Source organism: Callithrix jacchus, chromosome 1 (assembly GCF_049354715.1).
Source record: "Callithrix jacchus isolate 240 chromosome 1, calJac240_pri, whole genome shotgun sequence".
Lineage (NCBI taxonomy): Eukaryota > Metazoa > Chordata > Mammalia > Primates > Cebidae > Callithrix > Callithrix jacchus.
This window is the reverse complement of record NC_133502.1, coordinates 10736577-10763574: the sequence shown is the minus strand read 5'-3', so window position 1 is coordinate 10763574 and position 26998 is coordinate 10736577. Positions and strand designations below refer to the sequence as shown.

The following is a 26998-nucleotide window of genomic DNA, read 5'->3' as shown; positions in this document are numbered from 1 at the left end:
TGATCAGCAATGAATCCCAGGAGAGAGCTGGGACTGGACTGGTCCATCCCAGGCATAGCTTACAACAAGAGGGCTTTGCTAAAAGTTGTTCAATAATCTCAACTCCCCTCATCACCTGCACTGTAAAAAAAAATATATATATATATATTTATCTCACCTGTGTGGTTATCCATAGTGTGTTATAAAACCTGGTAGTGGAAGAGAAAACGAAAGGTCAAATCAAAGATTATATGCACAAGAAGTATGTTTTTAACGAAGTTGTTCAAACCGTGAAGCTAAGACCATTTGGGTTTAAAATGGCAAATAACATTTTCTTTATAAAAAATTAAATCAGAGGGTTACCCAGCAGGAGCCAGCCTATTTGGAGAAGGCTGTCAAGCAGTATAAGCTGATGTGAATGTCTGTTTGTTCTTTTGGCTGGTTTTGGTTTCACTAAGGAATAGCTTTTTCGGAGTACATTAATCTATAACCACACAAAATATGGCTAACTTTAAAAGTGGGAGAGGGAGATATGAAATTATCCCCCCAAAAGTCTTATTTTTGAACACTTGCATTATAATGGAAATAGCCTCAGATTTCATCTGGTGGCATCTCAGCATTATTGGACAATTTATATTCTCCTTAAGTGGCATTTTAATATATAGTGTTTTATATGTAATGACGTTTCTGGAGTAAGGAGTATGCAAGCCGTGAAAGAGATAGAAGGTACACTTAACATGCAGGCAGGTGTCTCAGCACTTTCTTTTTTGTGTGTGAAGCCTGTTATCTTCAGCGATAACTTTGCTGATAGCACCCACAAATATATTCAGAGCCAGGTTTTATAAAATAGATCCAGAATCGTATGACTAAAAGACCCAGCTGACACGTGTCAGCCTCAGATCGTTGCTACATTTTCTGTTTTAAAGACTCAAACAAAACTTTTCACATTCTTCTTTGGGGGAAAAAAATTACATTTGAAGTCCTTTTTCACCCAAACACATTTTGAGATAAGAGCTCACAAGTCTCGACATTATTTCATTTTGTGATGCGCATCTGTCAAGGAACCAAGATACGATACAGCTACTAAAAACTGTTGATTGTGGAACAGAGAAACTTGACAGCATTTCATTTCCTTTATGTTCTGATTATACATTTATCAGAAAACCTGTATCTCTTCTAGTTCAGCTAGAAATTGTTAGAATTCAGGAACTCAAAGGCTTGGCAAAGAGCTGTCCTATTATTTGGTATCATCTTACATTTTAGAGAAGTTGCTTGGTTGAGTCATTGTTAAAGCTTTTGCTTCTCTTTTCATTATTGTGGACCACTCTCCACAGACCCCATTTCTATAGGCTCTATAACTGCTTTGCCGCACAAATTAAATGCCGGGATGTTTCATACATATACGCCAGCATTTCAATGCTTGTCCATCAGAGTTCATAAAATACAGGGATTACAACTTGATATTAACATCCAAATCTATTGTGCTCATTTTATGTGTGAAAATGAGAAACCCTCATGCAGACGCTAGATTTCCCAGCCTCTTTGTCACCCTGTTTTTAATTTATCTCTACGTTTCGAGTCAGTAAAATGACTCTGCTTGTCTATTTACTACAGAGATAAAGCATATCTAGGAATCAGAGTGATCAGAACTCAAATGCATCTACAGGTTGTTTGGCATTCAGCCCAGCCCTGCTGAGGGTTTTAGTGGGGCTAATTCCTCTGTACAGTGTATTCATGCCTGGTCTTAAATTGTGCCTCAGTGAGGGATATGATTTGCTTCCCATGAAGAAGTGGACACAGAAGTGCGTTGTTTTAGGGAAGAGGACTTTAAAATTTTGAAACATTCTTTTTATGCTTGCTTTTTTTTTTCAGGTATACTTCAAAAGAAATTATCCACATATCGGTCACACTGACCATATGGTCACAAACACTTCCAGTGGACAGCCCTCGACCTTAGCTATTTTTGAGACTGCACTATGAATCCAACCAAGATGTCAAGTGTGTTCCAAAAGCGTTTTCTGCTAGTTTTTGGACTATGTAAACTATATTGTACTTTTTTTTACTTCAGCAGCAAAATATTTATACATACAAGATGTTCGTTTGAATTCTTCTCCTTACTTATCCAGTGATCTCCAGCTCTAACAAAATGTTTATTATTATTTAAATGTCAACCGTTGTTTTTTAAAATCCAAATCAGAGGTGTAGGCCACCAGTTAAATGCTGTCTATCAGGTTTTGTGCCTTAAGAGACTACAGAGTCAAAGCTCATTTTTAAAGGAGTAGGACATAGTTGTCACAGGTTTTTATTGTTGTTGTTGTTTTTACTGCCCCCAAAATTACATGTTAATTCCCAGTTATATCAGGGATTTTATTTACTTGAAGACTGTGAAGTTGCCATTTTGTCTCATTGTTTTCTTGGACGTAACTATGATCCATTATTTCCCCTGAAGACTTCTTGTTAGAAAATAGTACAGTTAAAACCAATAGGAACAACCAAAACAAGTTTGCAACATTTTAGTAGAATGTTGTCCTCAAAAGAAAAAAAATGGATATATGGTTAAAGGATAGAAGGACAATATTTTATCATATGCTCTGAAAGAGAAGGAAGAGAAAATACTACTTTCTCAAAATGGAAGTCCTTAAAGGTGTTTTGTTACTGAAGGACACAAGCGTGACCATTATTAGAGTTGCATGACTTGGACATGGGAACTTGCAGTTTTAGACTCAGCAACGTGACATGTCCTAAGAAGGCCAAACCTCTAGCTGACATTCCTGAAATACATGGCATTATTCTTTTTTGCATTGCTCGTTTGTGGAAGGCTAACCCTCTGTTGACTGTAAGCCTTTTGGGTTAGGCTTTATTGAAATCCTTCCTAAATTGCATGAACAGGCTTTGCTAACGTGATGAGACAAACTGAGAATTGTTGCAAGCATTGACTCTTAATTCTGCAGTGCATTCTCAGGATGTGTCCAGGGGTTCACTTTCATGAGCCTGTTCAGGTTAGTTTACTTCTGATCACTAATAGCATTGTCATTTGCCCTTTCTGTTGATTGAATCAGCAAACCACAATACTTCCTGGGACCTGTTGTACATTGTTTGAACTATGAGCCTTTAATTTTTCTGGATGGTGGTGACTGTGATGTGCTGAGTTCAGTTTACTAAAGGTTTTACTATCATGGTTTGACGTGAATTCTCATGACCTCTCAGTATAAGGCGTTACCCCCCTGAAATTGCATATATGTGTATAGACATGCACACATGTGCATTTATGTGTATACATATGTGTGCCCTTCATATAGCAAATATTTTGATTCATCAGCAGAGAGAAACAGATGTTTCATTAAGTGAAGCCTTAAAAAGCACACACACAGCTAACTACCAAAATGCATTGACTGTAGCGACTGTTCAACTCCTAGTACTTAGAAATGTGTGGTTAATGGTCTGTCCAATAAACCACACACAGTAAATGTTGATTAATAGTCATGGTTCGTATTTTTAGGTGACCAAAATGACAGCAGTGATCATATGAGGTTTGTTAAAACGTTAGCTATATTTGAAATGTCTATATGTTTATTTGGTCTTTTGAGGTTAAAGACAGTCATATAAATGACCTGTTTTGCTTTAATGTTATCATAGAATTTTTTAATAGAACCAAATTCAATTGAAATAAATGATGGTTTTCATCTCCATTCAGAGATCTGTATTTCTGTGCTTTGAGGGATTCCTGACTCTTGTTCTTGCTGATGAAAGCCAGTGAGTTCTCCTGAGATTGAAAAATATGGGATCAAAGGATACCTTCTATCATCAACCGGTTCTCTTGGTGAATTAAGTGTACCAAATATTCTAAGGGGGAGATTTCAGTGGGTTTCAGACAGGTTGAAGCAGTTGCTATTTTAAGCAAGTCCATTTGCACCCTTCCAGGAAGAAAGAGTATTAGCTTATATCTCAGACTTGAACAATATTAAATGGTTGATGTTTTTGTTTTAGTTTTTTAAGGTGATTTTGTCCAAAACTAACAAGTTACATCTATTGCTGTTACACTTAAATCACTATTAAATAATGATTCTCAAAGTGTGGTCCCTGGACCAGCAGCATAGTGCATCACCTGGGAACTCATTAGAAATGCACGCTTTTGTGCCTCCCCCCAGATCTACTGAATCAGAGACTCTGGTGGTGGGGACCAGTAATGTGTGTTTTAACAAGCCCTAAGGGTGATTTTTTAAGGGCCATGCTAATCCTCTCTGTATCATTCCAATTTTAGTATATGTGCTGCCGAAGCGAGCACCCTAAGGGTGATGCAGGCTGAAGTCTGAGAACGAGCACCGTAAGCTATAAAGAACTCTTAAAACTCATTAAGAAAAACAGAAAGCCCAATTAGAGAAATGGACAAGAGATTTGAATGGTTATTTCACAAAAGAGAATATCCAAATGGCCAATAACTGGAAAAGTGCTCACTCTTTATTAGTTACCAGGGAAATGCAAATTAAAACCACTCTGAGTTACCACTAGACACCCACTGGGATGTCTAAAATGTAAAAGACTGAGAACCAAGTGCCAATGAAGCAACAGGAATCCTCATGTACTGCTGTGTACGTATATTGAAAAACCATCTTTGGAAAACAGTTTGACAGCATTTACTCAAACCGCACACCCTATGATCCATTTGTGCCACTCCAGATGTGTACATATGTGCACCAAGACGTGTTGTCAAGGATGTTCCTAGAAACATAATTCCTAATAGCCCAAACTGAAGATAATTCAAATACTCATCAACAGCAGACGGAAAACAAATCATGAGGTGTTAAAATACTCTACAGCAATGAACGCAATTGAACTACATGAAGAACTCATGAGTTTCACAGACATAATATTTATTCCAAAGAAGCCCAACCCAAAAGAATGTTTATGATCCCATTTATATAAAATGCACAAACATTACAACTGAACAAAGGAGTGCAACATCAGAACAGTTAATAACTTTGGGGAAATGGAAGGTGTTGGTAACTGGGGGAAATACAAGAAATACACACGAATCTTCTAGGATACTTAAAATGTTTCTGTTTGTTTGGCTGGGTGGTGATTAGATTGTTATTCATTGAACACTTTCATGTGTCATACTTCACAATTGAGTTAACTTTTTAAAAAGTTATTCTTGGCCTTGTGTTTCCTTTAGAATCTCAGATTCAGTGCCTCAGCCTTCTAAAAGAGAATAATTTACGTGAGAAATTATTTCTGATGAGTTCTTAAAATAAGAGCCTCTGTGAGTGTTGTCTTTTGTGGCCTGTCGCAGCTGATGCATTTGATGGTTTTGGTACCTGAGAAGCCAAAGTCTCTATTTTTTGTAACCAATTAATAAACCTCAACTTACTCTTCAATTTTAGGATAAGTACAAAAATAAGGAACTCTGAGGTTTTTCTGGATTCTATTTTTTAACCACTTTATTGAAGTATGACAGGCATACAGAAATTATGCATATTTCATGTATATGCCTTGTGCTTGGAGATAAGTATCACCTATAAAACCATCACCACATTCTATGTCATAAACATATCCATCACCTCAAAGTTTCCACCTGCTCATTTTCTATTTTTTAATCTGTATTAGATGGGATGAGGTACATAAATAAAATAACTTCAGGGAATTGGTCTCGGCAAAGATGTATGGCTAAGACTTCAAGGACAGGCAACTTAAATAGACAAATGGGACTCTATTAAACTGAAAAGCTTCTGCACAGCAAAGGAAGCAATCAACAGAGTGAAGAGACAGCCTGTTGAATGGGAGAAAATATTTGCAAAGTATTCATCCAACAAGGGACTAACATCTAGAATATACAAGGAACTGCAACAACTCAACAGTAAAAACCCACATAATTCCATTAAAAAGCAGGGAAAGGGCATGAATAGACATTTCTCAAAAGAAGACATACAAATGTCCAACAAATAAATGAAAAATGCTCAACATCACTAATCACCCAGGAAATGCAAATCAAAGCCACAATGAGATATCACCTTTCCCCAGTTAGAAGGGCCATTATTAGAATGAGATAATAACGGATCCTAGTGACAATGCAGAAAAGAGGGAACTTTGATATACTGTTAGTGGGAATGTAACTTAATAGAATCCTATGGAAAACAGTATGGAGATTTTTTTTTTTTTTGAGACGGAGCTTCTGTCTCCCGGGCTGTAGTGCAGTGGCATGATCTTGGCTCACTACAATGTCCATCTCCCAGGTTCAAGTGATTCTCCTGCCTCAGCTCCGGAGTAGCTGGGATTATAGGCGTCAAGCTAATTTTCGTATTTTTAGTAGAGATGGTGTTTTACCATGTTGACCAAGCTGATCTCGAGCTCCTGACCTCAGGTGATTTGCCTGCCTTGGCCTCCCAGAGTGCTGGAATTTAATGTGTGAGCCACCATGCCTGGCCTAATATAGAGATTTCTAAAAAGAAAACACCTAAAAATAGATGTACCTTACAGCCGGATGTGGTGGCTCACGCCTGTAATCTGAGCACTTTGGGAGGCCAAAGCAGGAGGGTCACCTGAGGTCAGGAGTTCAAGACCAGCCTGGCCAATATGGTGAAACTCCATCCCTACTAAAAATACAAAAGTTAGCCATGCCTGTAATCCCAGGTACCTGGGAGGCTGAGGCAGGAAAACCACTTGAACCCAGGAGACAGAGGCTGCAGTGAGCCGAGATCAGGCCACTGCATTCCAGCATGGGTAGCAGAGTGAGACTCCGTATCAAAAGTTAAAGAAAAAATTGATGTATCATACAAATCAGCAACCCTGCTGACTGTATTTATCCAAAGGAAATCAGTGTATCAAAGGGATGCCTGCACTCTTTTGTTTATCATAGCAGTATTCACAATAGCAGAAATACGGCATCAACCTAAGTTTCCATCAACAGATGAAATAATTTTTTGCTGATGGCAGCGGCTCAGACCTGTAATCCCAGCACTTTGTGAGGCCAAGGCAGGCAGATAACCTGAGGTTGGGAATTTGAGACCAGCCTGACCAACAAAGAGAAACCCATCTGTACTAAAAATACAAAATTAGCCAGGTCATACCATAATCTCAGCTACTAGGGAAGGTGAGGCAGGGGAATCGCTTGAATCCGGGAAGCGGAGGTTGCAGTGAACCAATATTGCATCATGGCACTCCAGCCTGGGCAACAAGAGTGAAACTCTGTTGAAAGGAAAAGAGAGAGAGAGAGAGAGAGAGAAAAGGAAGGAAGGGAGGGAGGAAGGGAGAGAGAGAAAGGAAAGGAAGGAAGGGAGGGAGGGGGTGGGAGAGAAAGGAAAGAAAAAAAGGAGGAAAGAGGGAGGGGAGGAAGGAGGGAAAAAAAGAAAGGAAAAAGACCATTTTTAACATTGTATGTATATATATATATATATACACATACATACATACATATATGTACCATGCAATGCTATTCAGCCATTAAAAAAAAAGAATGGAACCATGTCATTTGCAGCAACATGGATGGAACTGGAGGTCATTTTGTTAAGTGAAATAAAGCAGGAACAGAAAGACAAATACCACATGTTCTCTCATACTGGAGCTAAAATATTTGATTTCATGGAAATAAAGACTAGAGTGATAGACACCAGAGGCTGGGAAGGGTGTGTGGGTGAGAGAGGGAGGCTGGTTAATGGGTATGAACAGAAGTAGAAGAAAGAAGTTCTAATGTTTAATAGCAGCCTAGGGTGACTATAGTTAGCAACAATATATTATACATTTCAGAGTAGCTAGAAGAGAGGACTTGAAATGTTACCAGTACATAGAAATGATAAATACTGAAGGTGATAGATACCTTCAAATACCCTGGCTTGAACATTACACATTCTATGCATGTAGCAAATACATGAATCCCATAAATATGTAATTTTAAAAATACATACCATGGACTGGGCACGGTGGCTCACACCTGTAATCCCAGCACTTTGGGAGGCGGAGGTTGGTGGATTACGAGATCAGGAGTTCAAGACTAACCTGGTCCACATGGCAAAACCCCATTTCTACTAAAAATACAAAAAATTAGCTGGGTGTGATGGCGTGCTCCTGTAATCCCAGCTACTCTGGGGCTGAGGTAGGAGAATCTCTTGAACCTGGGAGGCGGAGGTTGCAGTGAACCGAGATCACACCATTGCACTCTAGCCTGGGCAACAGAGCAAGACACCGTCTCAAAAAAAAAAAAAAATATATATATATATATATTTATATATAATATATATATATACACACACACACACACACTCAGAAGAAATAATGCTAAATGCTTTTAGTAACACTAAGTGGTTGGTGTCTTTTGAAGAAACAACTTTAATCAATTCAGTGAGTCAGTGAATTAGATTTATTATTTAGTATTGTTACAATTTAGCGAGTTGAGTTAATGATAATTTGTCAGCTGATTAACTTGTCCTTATGTACTGCAATGAAAATCCGTGTTTTTCTTTCAGAGGGTTTGTGGAGATTTTAGAAGCCTGTCTTCTCAAATCTCAGTATTTGTTTCAAATCCTATTCTCAAAAGATTAATGAGGTTCAGAATCTCATGCCCTGAAGTGTGTTAGATTTTACACCTGAATGAATGTGTAAGTCACTTCCCACAACCAAATCTATTTTAGAGTGTTTTCAAGATGTGCCTTTACCTAGAAAACTGTATGACATTCTGGCCACCACAGCTCAAAATAAGGTCTTTATAATTCCACAAATGTGATTTACATTACTAATGGACTTACTTTACTAAAAGCAAAGAGGAAATCCTTCACCTGGAATGAAGAAAACTAAGAATGTTCAACAATTAAATCCCATCCTAAAATCCATGTCTACAGTCATCCCAACAATTCACCAAATGATCCACTTACCAAATCTTCATTCTTTGAAGATAGAGTAAATGTGTGTCAATAAAATACTTCCATCCTACTTGATAAATATTAATGGACCACATTATTCCCTAAATACAGATTAAAAAACAAATAGTTTTTCTCAAAAACTATAATAAACTCATGGTTTAGTTTCCACAAAATACAGGTGTTTTAATGGACATGTTGATCCTTATCAAATGGAAGTTTTCAACCCAGAGGGTAACTGCATTCACATATAGAGTCCTTGTTTACACTATTTTATACTCTATTTCAGGATTTAGAAATAAGTGTTCTGATTCTGCAGAAGCTGTGTGGGGATTGGGAAGAAATAAGTCTTAGGAGTATAACTAACAATTTTCAAGTAAAAATTCTCCCCAAGCCCTAGAAGCTTCTTTGGTCTGTGCTGCAGTTTGATTGGGATGGAGTTTGGTGTTCCGGGTGTTTATTATAGAGTTATCCTTGGGATTAATCCTTGTGGAATCAAGATGGAAGAAGTAGGATTGGGCAGAGGGAGAAATCAAACTAGAGCTAGCCAAAGAGAGCAGCGGACCCCACTGGGAACCCTGGAGGTAAAATGGTCCATGAGGTTCATCCTGTGTGCCAATGGCCAGGGCTTTCTCCCACCACCTTGATTAGTCATTGCATGTGGGCTGTCTCCAGAAGGGCTGACAGCAGAAAGTTGCCCACCAACTTCCAGTACCTGGGACACGGACGGGAAGGGGGTTATGGGTGGCACCGCAGTATATGTTACAGCTCTGGAGGGAGATTATCAGGGTGCTCAGTAGCAGAAGACTCAGACTCCTGGTGATTGGTATTTAAGTCAAAATTAAATGCCAGCTGACAAGAGATGGCTGATTAAGTGATTGTCTTCAAGAACTTGTGATCTGAAAAAGAAAAGAGAAGGTCCATGTAGGGGAAATATCCTAAAATCAGCAGTGTTCATTTATTCTAGGAAGCGATCTTAAGAGCAGTCTTCAGATTGCTTAACACCTAAGTATGTCTGTAATGCCCCGCGCACCCCTCATTACAGTGAATCATAGATGGGTCCTGTATAGGACCCAGCTTAGAAGGACCCAGCACTTGGTTTAATGCCCTGTTTTCACCATCTAGATGTTCTAGATTTTTAAACAAAGGGCCCTGCTTTTTCATTTTGCACTGGGGCCTGTAAGTTATACATGCTGCCCTGAGTATTTGTGGTTCTACTTCTTCTCTGAACCATGAGCTTCTGAGGACTTGAACCATGCCCTGTTCATTTTAAAATCTGCATCTTCTAGCACAAATGTCTGTCACATCGTGGGTACTCATAAATGTTTGATGAATGGATAATGACTAGGAAGAAGCCTTCCTTTAAACTATAATTCTGAGAGTTTAAGGGGTACCCTGGGGTAGTAGAAAGATCCCTAGTTTTGAGGTCAGTCATATACCTGGCTACCAATTCTGTCTCTGCTACTCCGTAGCAATGTTGGGTGACCAAAGAATATGCTGTCTGATGTGGGACACTTTTGAGAGTGAAAAGAAAGCACTAACCAGCCAAGGTGCCAGGGCAATAAACTGGGACTGTCTTGACAAGTTGGGATACGGTCACCCTACAGTCATGTAGCCTTGGTTACATGCTTGGGTAAGTTTCTGTCTCTATGAACCTCAAGTGCTTCATCTGTAAAATGGATGTAGTTCCTGAACTTGCACAGTTGCTTCGGTTGGGATGATTGGTGGACACAGAGCATCAACAGAACAGAACCCAGAGGATTACAGCCCTTCTGGAGACAGCCCACATGCAATGACTAATCAAGGTGGTGGGAACCTCTTCCGCCGCAAGAGGAGAGTAAGATAAATGAGGATGAAGGTAGGTTTGTACACTGTAGAAGGTGTATTTCAGGAGGTCCTTTTCAGCATGGCCTAGACTGAACTGTTCTTACTTTATATAGAGTTAAAATGAAACAAGCACACACGAGAAGGAGCCCAAGCTCTGCAGACAGCCTTCCTGGGTCCAGATGCTGGCTTCTCTGTGCAGTGGCTGTCTGGGTTTGAACCCAAGTTCTACTACCTGTTAATTGTTGGCCCTTGGGCTGGGAAGGACACTATGCTTCCATTTCTTTTTCTGTAAAATTGAGATTGGGGTACTTTCCTCAGAGGGCTGTTGGGAAGATGAAATATGAAAGATGTACTGTACCACAGTGACACTCAAAGCGTCGTCTGTGGGCTAATACCAGGCCAAGACCTCTTCAGCACCTCAGTCCACAATAAGTACAGGAATTTCAGGAGAGCAGTTAGAAACATTTATAGGCTATTGACTTTGCCAGCGTATCCAAACTCATGACTGGGGGACTTCTTGTGGAGTAGGCAGGGGTTCGTTGAACTTGGATAATGAGGCATGTATGGTGTGAGGGACACATTAGCCACACACAGTAGAACCACTTGTTAGTTTGCAATGGGTTGAAAATTTAAAATAATTAAATAAAACCTATTCTTAACCCCAGATAACTGAGAAGCACCATTTTAGAACAATCCCTGTTGTGCAATTAGCCCTCAATAAACACAATCCCCTTTATTAATCAGGGAAAAATCATGCCATGACTTATGTGTTTAAAATTAGGCTACATAGGCTTTCAAAAATCTCTACTATACCTCAGCAATATTTTTAAATAGCATGAAAAGCTAAAATCCTATTTAATGTTAAATGTAAAATAAAATGCCTGGCTAATTTAATTTTTTAATTTTTTATTGAGACAGAAAATGTTAATTAGATGTGTAAAGTCTAAAAGTATTTTAAAAACAAAATGATGCTATGAATATGTTTATACCAACTCTATTCTTGAATTAACAGCGTGATCTTGATGTTGAAGGCGGTAGCTGGGGACACATCAGGCCGCCTGTAAAAGTGGGGAACGGGCTGATGTACAGGCTGTTGACTTTCCTTTAAAAACAAAGAATGTGGGTTAACTGAGGGTTTGCTTTTTAAATTTTAATGTTCTAAGGAAAATAACCTTATCTTTTCAATACTAAAGCAGCAGTGTGGGTTAAAAGGTGAGTGAAACATGTTTATTTGAATTCAGAACTAAAAATTACAAAAGAATAACATCTCCTGGCCCTGAAAGACCTTGGCTTATACTCCAGGTTTATCCAACTTACCATCTAACTTATCACAGGGGTCAACATTGGGATTATTTGGTTTTTCAAACAGAACTAAGATAAAAACTTAGATAAACTACAAATACTTTACAGAAAGCTTACATTGGAAAGTTGCAGCTAAATTCAGTATTTTGCTCAGCAACCAAGCTCATAAAAGTAGCCAACTCACAATAACCCATAGCAAAGATGGAAGCCTTTGGTATTGCAAAATGACATTTGATCCAAAAGTTACTCACATTTGATTTTGGAGGGCATTACGAGAAATCTTTTGAAAATAAAATTTTGCAGACTACTTAAACAAAGATTGAAATGAGTCATGGCTGGGTGCAGTGGCTCGCGCCTGTAATCCCAGCACTTTGGGAGGCCGAGGCAAGCAAATCACCTGAGATCAGGAGTTTGAGACCAGCCTGGCCAATATGGTGAAACCCCATCTCTACTAAGAATACAAAACTTAGCCAGGTGTGGTAGCACACACCTCTAATCCCAGCTACTACTCCGGAGACTCAGGTGGGAAAATCACTTGAACCCGGGAGGCAGAGGTTGCAGTGAGCCAAGACCATGCCACTATGCTCTAGCCTGGGAGACCGAGAGAGACTCTGTCTCAAAAAAATAAAATAAATAAAATGAGTATGAGACAGAGTTTATATCACATTATTTTCAGTAAAAAGAAGAGTCAACAGAGGATTGGGGTGTTTTGTTTTGTTTTGTTTTGTTTTTCAAAACAAGGTCTCACTCTCTTGTCCAGGCTGGAATGCAGTAGCACAATCATGGCTTACTGCAGCCTCCACCTCCTGGGCTCAAGTGATCCTCCCACCTCTGCCTCCTGAGTAGCTAGGACTACAGGCACATGCTACCATGCCTGACTAATTTTATTTTTAATTTTTTTGTGGAGACAGGGTCTCAGTATGTTGCCCAGCTGATCTCAAACTCCTGGGATCAAGCAATCCTCCCCCTTCAGCCTCCCAAAGTGCTAAGATTACAGGCATGTAACCATGACTGGCCCAGATTGAGGATTTTTAAATTCCATTTTATAACATAATTAATTAAAAATAACCCATGAGTTCATACTGATTCTAATGAGATAGATAGATTAGATAGATGATAGCTATTTGATAGATAGGTAGATATGTAGCTAAGTAGATGGATGGATAGATGGCTAAATAGAAGGGAAAGCTCTTTTAGAATGCCAACTAATAAATGTAGAAAGATTGACAGAAAAAGCACCATGTGGAAGCCATCGTTGTCAGACAAAATTCAGACGAAATTCATCCTTGGCTTCGAAATGAATATATGGCTGAATGTATGGGTGGGAACAATATATTTGCATAGACAGAAAGTATCTTCTTGTATTAATTAAAAAGAGAGGAATTGTATCTTTACAGTGGAAGAATCTGGCAGACATCACCCTAACAAGGTGACCGGAGTTGACATCAATAATGGGACCAGTAGACACCATTGTCTCTTGATGTAAAAGGCAAAGACCATGACACCACTTCTGTGTTATTTCTCCCTGGCCCCACCCAAAAAAGAAAAAAAATGCCAAACCTGGATCAAATCAACAGAAAAGTCCAAATTGAGGGCACTCTATAAAACAACTGGCCTGGGCCAGGTGCGGTGGCTCACACCTATAGTCCCAGCACTTTGGGAGGCCAAGGCGGGTGGATCACGAGGTCAAGAGATCGAGACCATCCTGTTCAACATGGTGAAACCCCGTCTCTACTAAATATACAAAAATTAGCTGGGCATGGTGGCGCATGCCTGTCGTCCCAGCTACTCGGGAGGCTGAGGCAGGAGAATTGCTTGAACCCAGGAGGCAGAGTTGCAGTGAGTGGAGATCGCACCATTGCACTCCAGCCTGGGTAACAAGAGCAAAACTCCGTCTCAAAAATAAATAAGTAAATAAATAATAAATAAAATAACTGGCCTGAACTCTTTGAAAATGACAATGACTATTAAAAGTTTAGAAAATGTTTCAGATTACATGAAAACTTAAAAGACATAACAGTTAAATGCACTGTGTGATCCTGGATTCAAAAGCATGTAATAAGGAAAGTGCTGAGACAATTGGTAAAATTTGAATAAGAACTGCGTAGTTGATCATAAGTTGTATCAATGTTAAGTTTCCTGAATTTACTCATTCTATTATGTAAGCGAAGGTCTTTTTTCTTAGGAAATACACATTGATTCATTTAGGGTAGAAGGGCTATGATGTCTACAACTCACTTTCAAATGGTTTAGCAAAAATGATTTTATATATGTGTATATATAAGTATACCTGCACACACATCATATACACATACATTATGTGTAACAATATACACATTATAAACACATATATACATATATAACCTATATATGATCCTGGAGCAGAAAAACTACCATCTATTTATCTGAGAGAAAGCAAATGTAGGAAAAAAATGTCTAGTCAGCCTAAATGCAAACTCCACAGTTTATTGTATTATTATTGTAACTTTTGTATAGATTTAAGTTTTCTCAAAATACAAAGTTAAAGATAAACATTAAAACTTGCCACAGCTCAGCCCACAGAGTAAAGAATCCACATCTAGATAAGCAAGCGTTGACTATATGTGGTGTTATAAAAATCATCAGACAAGTTTTAACTTTGTGAGTATGGTTTGCACAGCTCCCTCCGAGGGCTCAAATCTAGCTTTAGGCAGAAATATGCATACCTCTGTGGAGAATGCATGTGGAGTCAAGTGCTGTGCAGAACCTGGACCCAGAATGCAGGTAGATCCATGTGGCCACTCCCTTCAACAACAATGGAGTGAATGATACCATCCTGGAAATCTGGCTCATCAGTGATTCTGCATTTGGCATTACTATGCTTTGAAAAATCACATAATGCTGTATCTTACCTAGATGGACAAAAATAATTTTATTAACAGAAGGGACCTGGATGATGCTGCTCTAGAGATAACAGAGCAGTTAGGAGTGGATGCCTGTGTCTCCAACAACAGTTGAAGCACAAAGCGCTGCCTCTTGCTGCTTAACAGAAGCCATGTAGATGGTCCCAAAGTCTGCGTTTTGGTGGAAATTCATTTTATATAGAAGGCTCTTTTTTTTTCCATGATAAGCAGATGTTTCCACCTGGTGGTGTGCCAATCAAGTTTTTTCTGGTGTGTACTTTCCTGACATGAAAATCAGCTAACTCCTCATCAGTTTTCTTAAAGACCTGGCTTAACTTATCTGAGTCTGCCAATAGTGAACTTTTTAAGAAAGCAACACCACAGTTACTACCTTTTTTTTTTTTTTTTTAAATAACATAGGGTCTCACTCTTTCCCAGACTGGACTGCAGTGGTGCAATCATGGCCCACTGCAGCCTTGACCTCCCAAGCTCAAGCAATCCTCCTGCCTCAGCCTCCCAAGTAGCTGGGATTACACACAGGTGCATGCCCCCACCATGCACCCCCCCCCTTTTTTTTTTTTTTTAGAAACAGGGTCCCACAATGTTTTCCAGTCTGGTGTCAAACTCTTGGGCTCTAGACATCCTTCCACGTTGGCCTCCCAAAGTGCTGGGAGTACAGGCGTGAGCCACTGCACCTGACCTTGTTGCTGTTTGTAAATGTAATAACCAAGCATACAAGCAACCAGGTGAAGGATATTGATTCTACACCTTTTTCACCTCAAATAGGAAACAGTTTAAAAAAAAAATCACCTTGACAATTTGAAATCAAATTGAGAAACGGGGATGTCTGATTTGACAAAACAGAAGTTAAAGTCACTTTAAAGTTCTACTGAAATCTGCAAATTTTATTTGCTAAGTGTGTCTTGTTTTTCTTTGTTATTTTATAGTGAATACAGTAAAAGTGAGGGAACACTGTGTTCTCCAATTTTCAAGGGTTCTTGCCAATGGGTACTACTCACTACTGGCAAGAATACAGCAAAACAATCACTGGCAAACATAATGGTAAAAGTGTGAATGATACAAACTTTCCGAACTTTGGGACATATGTCAAGGTTCTTAAAATGTTCCCATATTTCAGCTCAAAAGCTTATCTTCTAGGAATCTACCCTATGGATAGAACGATAAGTTCCAACAAAAATATACATTAAAAGATATTTTTGTAATATGATTTATAATATCAAAAATGGAGGCTGGGCATGGTGGTTCCCACCTGTAATCCCAGCACTTTGGGTGGCCAAGACAGGTAGATCACAAGGTCAAGAATCTGAGACCAGCCTGGCCAACATAGTGAAACCTGTCTTTACAAAAATTACAAAAATTAGCCAGGTGTGGTGGCACTTGCCTGTAGTCCTAGCTACTCGGGAGGCTGAGGCATCAGAATCACTTGAACCCTGGAGGTGCAGCTTGGTTGCAGTGAGCCAAGATTGTGCCATTGCACTCCAGCCTGGGTGACAGAGTGAGACTCAAAAAAAAAAAGAAACAAGCTAAATTCCACAGTCAAAATTTGCTATATTCATTCAATAAAGTATTAAATAGCCAACAAAATAATCTTTCCAAAGATAATGTAATGATGTGGGGTGATACGGTTTAGCTCTGTGTTCCCACCCAAAGCTCAGCTCCAATTGTAATCTCCATAATCTGTATGTGTCAAGGGAGGAAGCAGGTGGAAGTGATGATTGGATCACGGGGGTGGTTTCCCACCCAAATCTCATCTCGAATTGTAATCCCCATAATCTCCCTGTGTCAAGGGAGGAAGCAGGTGGGAGGTGATGATTGGATGATGGGGGCAGTTTCCTCCTTGCTGTTCCCATGATAGTGAGTGAGTTCTCACGAGAGTTGAGGGTTTTACAAGGCGGTTTTCCCCGCTCTTGCTCGCCATCTCCTGCCACCATGATTGTAGGATTCCTGAGGCTGCGGCAGCCGTGTGAAACTGGGAGTCAATTTACCTCTTGTCTTTATAAATTACTTAGTCTCGGGTATTACTTTATAGCAGTGTGAAAACAAACCAATATATGAGGTAAGTAAATACTCATTTTTTTATATTGAGAAAAATTGCCAAAAAGTTTTAGTATTTTGTAAGTACATTTGTATCTTTAAAATTCTGAAATTAATAATCAAAATGTTAATAGTTATTTCTGAGTGGTGTGATTATCACTGATTTTTAAGTTTAAAAAATTTTCCAAATTATCTGTAATGAGCCTGGGTTAATTATAAGGTCCTGAAATTACAGAGAAGTTAATGCCTCTTTCAGTTAGAATGAACTTGTACATTTATATTTTATTTGTGAATATATGCCTTATCTGTCCACAGAGAAGCTCCTAGCTTCAATATCTTTACTGCAGACGCTCCTTTAGTATATGAGTTGGATGGTTGTTCAGAAAGGTTTGGTACCATGGTTTGAGTGATCTTTTCATTGTTCCTGTTCTCTAGCAATACCTGGCAAATCCCAATGTATTCCCATTAAAAAGGCCATGTGCGAACTGGATTTAGTTAGGCACTCTGCATACAAAAACCATTTTTGAATGACACTCTTAGGACAAGTAAATAATTATTCATTTCTAAACCTTTGAAATTTTTTTAATAAATACATAAATATCACTGCCACAGAGTTAGCAGTGTTGAACACAACCCACTTTGTGTCAATGCAACTTCTAAACTGCCGCAGTAAAGGTCTACTCTATATCAAATCTAGCTTTTGCTAGAATTATGGCTCCTAAATTGCACTGTGGGTCTAGATTTGCTGCCACATGTTTTTTTTTGGGAGGCACCTGAAATCAGTTATCAGGCAATGAGAAATGGTTAGGCAAACTTTCCTGAGACACTTGGTGCTTCTCAGATTGTAGTGATGTTTGAGCTTCTGATTTACATGTGTGGGGGCAGAAATGCAGATGACAATTATTATTTCAGGTTTGAAACAATAACTCATTTTGGTGGAATTTCCACTTCCAAGTCTTTCTCAAGCAGCTGGGCTGCAGGGTGAGGACTGGTAGGTAGACTGTATCAACAAGCCAGCCCAGCCTCCAAGCTGCCAGCCCAGGGAGGAGGACAGGTGAGCGTCTGTAGGTAGCTTTTTGTTCTCCTCCTTGTTTCCTCACTTTTGTTCTCTCTCCTACCCCTAGAACATGACTCCAGCTTAATAGATTTCCTGACTACCGGTTTTTGGAATGAAGATAGCATTTTTGAGAACAAGTTCTGTATCGTGGTCATGAATACATGATTAATATCACTGCTGATTTCATCAGTGCCAGGAGCCTCTTCTTTAAGGCTAGGCTTTTGAGTAGGCAGCTGCCCAGGTATTGTGCTTTAAGGAGCTCTGGGAAAATCCTTGATGCAAAATATGTTCCCTATTCATGGTTGAGGGGCCAGCGTTTCTAATTTATTCATGCAGATATCTTGTGCTCTTTTCTTGGGGTCCTCTTTAAGATAGTGCATTTTTTTAACCTGGCTATGCTCTATGTTTACAGCGGATAGTACATTTTTATAAAGGTGCAAAACATGAAGTCACCAACACTTCACTGAGAGTCAGTTTATCAATTACTTTCTCCTTGACAGAAGAAGCAATATGATACCATACGTGGTTTGAGGAGTGGGTGTTTTTGATCTGTTTGGAAGGGAAGAATTCATCCTTGGTAAACATGACAGAATCTTCAACAGTAAAGATATTTCGACAATCAGATTGCATCATAATATCAAATCATAATAAGTAAATCTCCCAAATCCTAAAAAAAAAAAAAAAAAAAAAAAAGGTGAACAATAGGTAGCATGTTGAATGCCTTTTAACCATTCAACTTGGTGCAGTCAGATACGTAAATTTGAATACTGTTTGACCACTAGTTTTGCTTTTTAAGGCAAATTATCCCTCAAGTCCTCTCTGAGTAAGAATTGGTTGAGGGATCCTGGAAGATGTGACTTGGAGTTCATCATTTTTGGGAGAAGGAAGTTGAAGCAGCAGACCTGCTTGGTAAAGAGAAGTGTAACCTGCTTAAGTGGCTAAGGGAGTTTTTAAGGGCAGCCAGGTCTCATTCATCAGAGCCTGGCTAAACATGGTGTCTGGACCATAATGGAAGAATAATCAGTGTTGGTGGAAAAAAATGAATGACTTTCATACTGAGTGTTAGCTGAACAAGTTGAATTCTGTTTGTTCTTGGTGTTAATCCTTGTTTCAGGCAAACAACTGTCACTGACATCTCAACATCAAAACATTCAGGTGTAGTTTAAACTTTTAGACAACTGATTAGAGACTATGCACTTATGTGCTAAGTGTGCTGATTTCTTCTCTCTGCATATTCTCTGCTTTAATGTAGAAAGTATCTACTATAGGTAGGGCCCACACCTACTATTTTCTGGCCCAAGGCAAGAGCAGGAAGGGAGGCCCACACATCACATGTCTAAATAAACTATAAAAGTATAAACCAAGCTAACAAAGTGTTTAATAAAATGTGTTAGCCTCCCACCTTAACAGTACTCCCTAATTGCCTGGCAGGCTTAAATTGGATTTAGAATTTTTGGACTCTCAGAGTTTTGTGCTGAACTGTGGAGGCATGGGGAGAACTGTCCATGCCCACAGCCCCCACCTGGAAGAGCCTCATGTATGCAAGTAAAGACATCCAGAAGGCAGGAGCAAGCCTGTCACCCCTGCCTAGCCTCAATAAAGAGCCCTCTAAGACCCAGCGCGATTCAAACTGGCCATGATGCCTGGTGCTGTCGCTCTTTTGAGGATGGACTTGGGCCATAGGCCCACCCAGGTTCTTGAAGTGGGCTGAGGCCTTTGTGCAGGCCATTCTGGGATCCTGGGTACATGGAATAGTCTAGATCATTGTGTCTAGATCTTCAGTGTGCATATAACCCACCTGGAAATCTTACCAAAATGCTGTAAATCTGGGGCAGGGCATTTCCAACAAGCTCCCAGGTGATACTGATGCTGCTGGTTTGAGGACCTCACTTTTGGCAGCCAGTGCCCAGGAGGAATGGGCTCCAGCTGGATATGTTCTCCTTGGGCTCAGACCACAAGGTCCAGGGAGAGCTAGAAGGGCGTCCTCTACACTGTGGGTCCCAGGCAGAGGCCTCTTGCCCCTTCTTTGCCCACATCCCCATTGCATCAATACGCTGTGTTCCCACACTGCTGCGCCCTGGTCCTCCCCACCACTACGCCACCACCAGGCTTTGATCTCCCACCCACTCTCCCCGTCAAGTTTCTCTTGGCTCCTTTCTCTGCCTTCTTCCCCCTCCTTCCCCCGCTTTTCTCTTACGCCAGAAAACAAATGTAAAGTAGCATTTCAAAAATATTAAAAATGAATGCTGATGAAACCCTGTTTGTGTTTTCTGGGACTGTCAGCAAGCAGTAACAACACTCACAGACACAGCCTCTCCAGGCCCTTGCTGTTGTTTGTGAACAAAACCATATCTGCTCACCCATGACCCGAAATCAGGATTTCCAAACACAAAAATTTGCTGGTTTCGAGCAGACTGAGTTTTTTTCTCCCATATTTTTATTTTGACAAGGCTATTATGAAAGCTGCTATTTCATTATCTAAAGGAATCAAATCCACTGCTAAAAATGAACCCTGCGAGTTTTTATTACCAGCAGGAAACACCTCTCCCCTCCCTGCCTGTTTCTGTGATGAAGCTTAATCCTCCAACTTGTGGTTCAAGTATTTGCGCTACTTTTGAGTTCTTTTCTTCTTTCCAAGGCTGCTTTTCACTATCGGCCTGAGTTATTTGAACAGGTGGCTTTGCACAATCTATGCTAATGGGAGGCTTTTGTCTGCTTTCAGATTGCACAGGGAGCCATTTAAGGGACAAATGTGTCTTTCTTGTTAAACTATTCACACCTGTCTTGAAAGCCACCCTTTGCTGAACTAAAATCCCATGCCAGAGAGGTCTTCCTCTAAGGGGGCACATGCTCAGCAAGGAAAAGACCACAGAACCCGTCTTTTTTTTCTGGGGCCCATGACAAGCAGCCCCAAGAGGACCGTTCTGTGGCATGTGGCCCAGTGCCCCCTGGTTCCGTGGGAAGTGAGTGGTCATTAAAGCTCCCCGCTAAGAAGGTCAGGAGCTGGGTGTAGGTGGACGTGCAAGGCTTCCGGGGGGACTTCGCTAGGCCACAGCCACTGGCCTGCGCCGGGTTCCCCTACCTTCTGTCCCCGGCCACTTTCCGCTGGAGCGTCGGGCCCTGGGCAGGGCGGGAAGCAGAGCGCGAGGGATCCTGCCACAGAGCTGGGTCTGGCGCGCGATCACAAGCGGGGGCCCCCGGACGCTCAGCGCGCGCGCTCCCTGGCCACGGATCACAGGCGCCCGCACTCCGCCGCAGCTGGCCCAGGAGCCCGCCTGCTCCCTGGAACGTGATCACAGGCCAGGGCTCTGGCCCTGCGGGCAGGGAGGAGCGCGAACCCCGCCGGTGGGGAAAGCTCTGGCTTGCTGGCTCATTCCCATGAGGAGATCGGGGCTTCTTCCACCTCTCCTGAAGGGGTTGTGCGCCTCCGGTGGGAAGGGGGCTCGAAGAGGAGCGTTTTGCCTGGGCCAAGGCGCTTCGGTGGGGTCGTGCGGAACACAGCCAGCCACCTGGATCTAAAGTCCTCACCACGGACGCGCCATGGGTGGGATTTTCTAGAATTTTTTTTTTAAAGGCAACTGCACCCTGTTAGTTCACCGATCTGCAGAAAAGAAAATGAAGCGCGCAGGGAATAGGCAAGGCAGGCCTGGATAGAGTTTAAAGGGATCTGGTCCTCCCACAAAAGTGGGCATGATGCTGCCTGGTTCCCTCCTGGCCGCCACTCCCCACTCTCGCAGTCCATGGGATCCTGAGCGTCTTCTCTCATGTTAGCCGCAGGCACTCAGGGCAGTTGTGTGTGTACACGTGTGTGTGCTTGTACACGTGTGTAAGCACACACAATCACAGGTAACCTTTTGGGACTCTGGGAGCTGCAAGGAAGGAGGACTGATCCCTGGTTTACCTACCCTGATGGTCCATTCCTTATCTCTATAGGAGGTCAAGGGAGACCGGCAGCTGGTTCCCATTCCAGTGGACAAAAGTCACAAAGAACTGTGGAGATCGCAGCATCCCCTTGATAAATATGCACTAGGCATCACCCGGTGACTAAACCAAATGGAATGTCTAGAAAACATGTAGCGTTGTTTTTCAAATTCGTGTAGGAGATGGGACTCATAGAATACAATTTCATCTTAAAGTATTAATGAATTCAGGGCGGCTCTCCTTCAGGGGCATTTGCCCTGTTAATAAAGCACAGTGGTTACAGCCGTCCTGGTGCCAGTAGGGGGAACTGTGTCTGCCTTTCCAACATCCATCCACTCCTTGCTCTCCCAATGTGCAGCCAGGTTTATGAACCACCGGCCTCAGCCAATTCAAGACAAGTGACTGCTACTTGTCTTGAATTGGCTGAGGCCGGTGGTTCATAAACCTGGCTGCACATTAGAATCAGCTGGAAGCTTTGATTCCCTCATGTCCAGGCACTCCTACACCTCTTGAGTTGGTATCTCTGGAATAAGGGGTGATTCTGATCACAGAGTTGGGCACTACTAGTCCAAACCATCAGAGGAATCTCTTCCCCTTGCTCAAAGAGGAGCACTAGAGGCCCAAGCCAGTCAGCACATGGGAAGGGAATGTGAGGGAGGGGTACTGGACAGGAGGAAGAACACAGAGAAAACCTAGAAATAGGCAGCGCACTGTTAAGGAACAGTAAATGCTCCAGAAGCCAGAGACAGAGGGTCCATGATGGAAGGCGGCAGACAATGAGGCTAGAAGAGAGGATTAAGAATTTTTGTTAAGAATTCTAACTGGTACCACACACAACTTTATCTTTAATGGGGGAATCAAGCAAAAGGTTTAACTTTTAAACCTAAAATTGACGTGATCTGACTTGGTTTTCAAAAACGTGATGTTGGTATGTATGGATCTAAATGGGGAGAGATGGGGACCAGACACCTGTTAAGAGATGGAGGCAGTGTGCATGAGGACAACATGCTGTAGGACTGGGGAGTTATAGACATTCCAAAACCAGGACTGCCATGTCAGTTAGACAAATATGGTCTTGGTGTAGAATTATTTTATTATTTTAAGCTATTATAGTGGCTGGTAACAAATTCTAAGGAGGAGAGCCCCCCTCCAAAAAAAGGAAGAAATAAGTTATATTTTTTAGGTGCCAAGTTTTTCATGCATTCTCCAAATATTTTTAACCATAGAATACTGAAAATGATAACATACTGACAGAACATTATCAGGAGCTCTTAATCATATGCACGTGGATTAAGGAGAGAATAAAAATGTCAGATTAAATGCATGGGATTATCAAAATTTTGTCAATGTACTTATTTAAAAGTGGGTTTATTAAGATATATGTTACATAAAATGAAATTCACCCACTTTTAATGTTCAGGTTGATAAGTGTTGAAATGTATGCAATTATGTACCTTCCTCCTAATTGAGATGTTCAATATTTCCATACTACCGGAAGCTACCTTATGCCTCTTTGCAGTCAATCCACTTCTACGTCTAGCCTTTGGCAATTGATCAGGTTTCTATCCCTCTAATGTTGCCTTTCTCAGGATATCAGATAAATGGAATAATATGGTTCATAACCTTTTGAGTCTGGCTTGTCTCCCTTAGCAAACTGCTTTTGAAATGCACCCATGTGGTTGCACTTAACAGTAGTTGGTTCCTGTTTACAACCAAGTGGGATTCCACTGTATGGTCTTATCACAAATTGTTTATCCATTTACTGGTTGGTGGCTGTTTGGGTTGGGGTGAAGATAGGTCCACATCCTAATCTCCAGAAACTGAATATTTGCTGGTGTGGGAAAAGGTATGACTGTCAATGATCTTAAGAAGAAGAACTTACCCTGGATTATGTGGGCGAGCCCTATATGCCATCACATGTATCTATAAGAGAGAGGCAGAGAGAGATTAGAGACAGACACGCAGAAGAGAGGTGACAGGAAGATGGGAGAAAGAGAGATGCAGCCACAGGCCAAGGAAAGCCAACAGCCAGCAAAGTTGGAGGAGGCAAGGAGTTATTCACAACCTAAACCCTCTACAAGAAGCAGGGCCCCGCCTGTACTTCTATTTTGGACTTCTGCCTTGAGAACCGTAGAATCAATGTGTTGTTTAAAGCAAGTCATGACAACTGTAGTTTCTTCACATTCTCAGCAGCTCTTGTTATTGTCAGTCTTTAGTTTTAGGGATTGTAATGCATATGTAGTGGTATCTCATTTGATTTCAGTTCACATTTCCCTAATGGTTAGCGATGTTGAACATCCTGCATGGGTTTGTCAGGTGGATTAATTTTTTATTTTTTGAGACAGAGTCTTGCTCTGCTGCCCAGACTGGAATGCAATGGCACGATCTCGGCTCACTGCAAACTCTTTCTCCTGGGTTCAAGTGATTCTTGGGCCTCACCCTCCTGAGCTGGGACTATAGGCCTATGCCACCACACCTGGCTAACTTTTCTATTTTTGGTAGAGACAAGTTTTGGCTGTGTTGGCTAGACTGGTCTTGAACTCTGATTTCAGGTAATCCACCCACCTCGGCCTCCCAAAGTGCTGGGATTACAGGTATGAGCCACTGCAGCTGGCTAAGGATTTGTTTTTGATACATTATGGACTACATGTAAAATTTCATCACATGCATAGAATATGTAATAACCACATCAGGAATTTGTATTTAGGGTATTTATCACTCAAATATTTATCATTTCTACATGTTGGGTATATTTCAAGTCCTGTTTTCTAGCTTTTTAAAAAGTAAAATACATTGTTGTTAACTATAATACTCTTCTATGACTAGAACTTATTTATTCTGGCTGGGCATGGTGGCTCATACCTGTAATCCTAGCACTTTGGGAGGCCGAGGCAGATGGATCACCTGAGGTTGGGAGTTTGAGACCAGCCTGACCAACATGGTGAAACCCTGTCTCTACTAAAAATACAAAAAGCTGGGTGTGGTGATGTGTGCTTGTAATCTCAGCTACTACTCAGGAGGCTGAGGAAGGAGAATTGCTTGAAGCTGGGAGGCGGGGGTTGCAGTAAGCCAAGACTGAGCCACTGCACTCCAGCCTGGGCAACAAGAGGGAAACTCTGTCTCAAAAAAAGAGAACTTATTTATTGTATCAACTGTATATTTGTACCCAATAGCTGGCTTCTCTTCATCTCTTTCTCACACTCACACCTTTCTCAGTCCCTGGTGTCTATCACGTCAGTCTTTACCTACGTGTGATCAATTTTTTTAGCTCCCACATATGAGTGGAAACATGTAATATTTGTCATTCTGTGCCTGGCCATGTAGATTTTTTTTTTAGTGAAAGGCCTATTCAAATATTTTGCTTAATTTTTATTACTGATAATTAATATACTTTTGATATACATTATAATGGAAAATTATTAGCAGATCGATTTTATTTTATTGAGAATGAATTATATCAAAGATAAAGCAATCTTTTGGTTTATGCTTTTTATTAGGAAACACAAACATTGAATAGGTATTTAGTGAACTCTATCTTACATCTTTATCACATATTAATGTCTGGAACAATGGGATTGAGTCAGAACTTCATATCAGCTGCAGCATCAAGTCTATTCATTCATTTTGTTTTTGTTGGAGCGCAGAGAGTGTTGTAGCAAAGGGAAGGAGAACACAAATCGCATGTTTTGCAATATTTGGGTCCCCTTGCAATGGGCTGCTCCAAAAATCATTAATTATTTCATCTTGCATAGCTCACCTTCTAGTTTTTCAGGATCTGGGCCTGAAATTATTCATCTTCATTCTGAACTGTTCAACTGTGTGCTTGTTCAGAGCCACAAAGTTGGCTTTTGATTTTAAACTGCCATCTTTCAGAAACCTTCATGTAGAAAGTTGAGTAGAATACCTGTTTCAATATATAATGAATATTGAATACTACTACAAATATGTGCTGAAACGAGAGGCTGGTAGTTATCTAATAGACAGCGAACCACCATTAACTAACAAATGCTGCTGGCATATCCACAGGTGCCATGCAGTTACGCATCAGGTGACCTTCTGTATTCCTTCCTGGCTTCCCCAAGTATACTCTAGCATTTTTAAAAGGGACCTAATTATATATTTAATAATAACCTCTGTATTCATATATTTAATATTGATCTGTGATATATATTTAATTTTAAAACATACTTTAGAAGAAGATACAGTCACCCCACAGTATCCAATGGAGGGACTGGTCTTGGGATCCCTTGCAGATAGCAAAATATGTGGATGCTTAAGTCTCTGATATAAAATGATATAGCATTTGCATATAACCTATACAGTCCTCTCATATACTTTAAATCATCTCTAGATTATTTACAAGACCTAATGAATATTGTATAAAGCTTGAGGCTGTAAGAAATTATAGCTACCATGAAAAAAAATCAGGCAATAGCCAATTAAATTGTAGCATTAATTAATATAAAATAAAGACTTTTTATTATTATCTCATTATTAAACATTCTACCTTTTAGAAAAAACACAATGCAATGGTTTCTTTTTATTTTATAGAAATTAAGTTTATCACTAAATATTTACCAACTTTTAACAATATGCATTACCCAATTTCTGGACTTCATCACTGTTTCTTGCCTCATTTCTTTATCCTGGATTTGGTTTTCTTCCTATAAAGTACTTATGTTACTTTGTTGAGGACATGGGGTAGTGTTACGGACTGAATGTTTGTGTCCCGCAAAGTTTATATGTTGAAGACTTAGCTCCCAGTGTGATGGTATGAGGAGGTGGGGCATTTGGAAGGGTTAGATGACATTATCAGGATGGGTTAGTCATCATAGTGGGATTAGTGCCCTTATAAAGAGACCAGAATGTGTGCTCGCTCGCTCTCGCACATGTGCGCTCTCTCTCAATCTCGATCTCTCTCTCTCCACCAAGAGAGGACACATCCAGAAGATATCTGCTTACAAGGCGAGAAGAGGACCTACACCAGGAACTAAATCAGCTAGCACCTTGATCTTAGACTTCTCAGCTTCCAGAACCGTGAGAAATAATTATCTGTTGTTTAAGCCATCCAGTCTACAGTATTTTGTTATAGCAGCCCAAGTATTACTAAGACAGGTAATAAACTTCCT

At 40.5% G+C, this 26998-nt stretch overlaps 1 protein-coding gene and 1 non-coding gene across 8 annotated transcripts in view; one reads left to right on the top strand and one right to left on the bottom strand.

The window, feature by feature from the left end:
- The window catches only part of ABCC4 (ATP binding cassette subfamily C member 4 (PEL blood group)), a 291898-nt gene extending 288230 nt beyond the window's left edge, over positions 1 to 3668 (top strand). For 6 of the 7 annotated variants that reach the window (XM_017969971.4, XM_054242433.2, XM_078367131.1 and 3 more), the window contains one exon: positions 1852 to 3668. In XM_017969971.4, the coding sequence (XP_017825460.1) occupies positions 1852 to 1959 (108 nt within the window). In that variant the 3' untranslated portion in view covers positions 1960 to 3668. The remainder of the gene's footprint in view (positions 1 to 1851) is intronic. The other variant, XR_008475284.2, reaches the window with a different exon arrangement.
- A 493-nt stretch (positions 3669 to 4161) lies between these two features.
- On the bottom strand, positions 4162 to 4264 carry LOC118148320 (U6 spliceosomal RNA). Its single transcript, XR_004735086.1, has one exon. It is a non-coding gene; the product is annotated as a U6 spliceosomal RNA (small nuclear RNA).
- Between the last annotated feature and the right edge of the window lie 22734 nt (positions 4265 to 26998).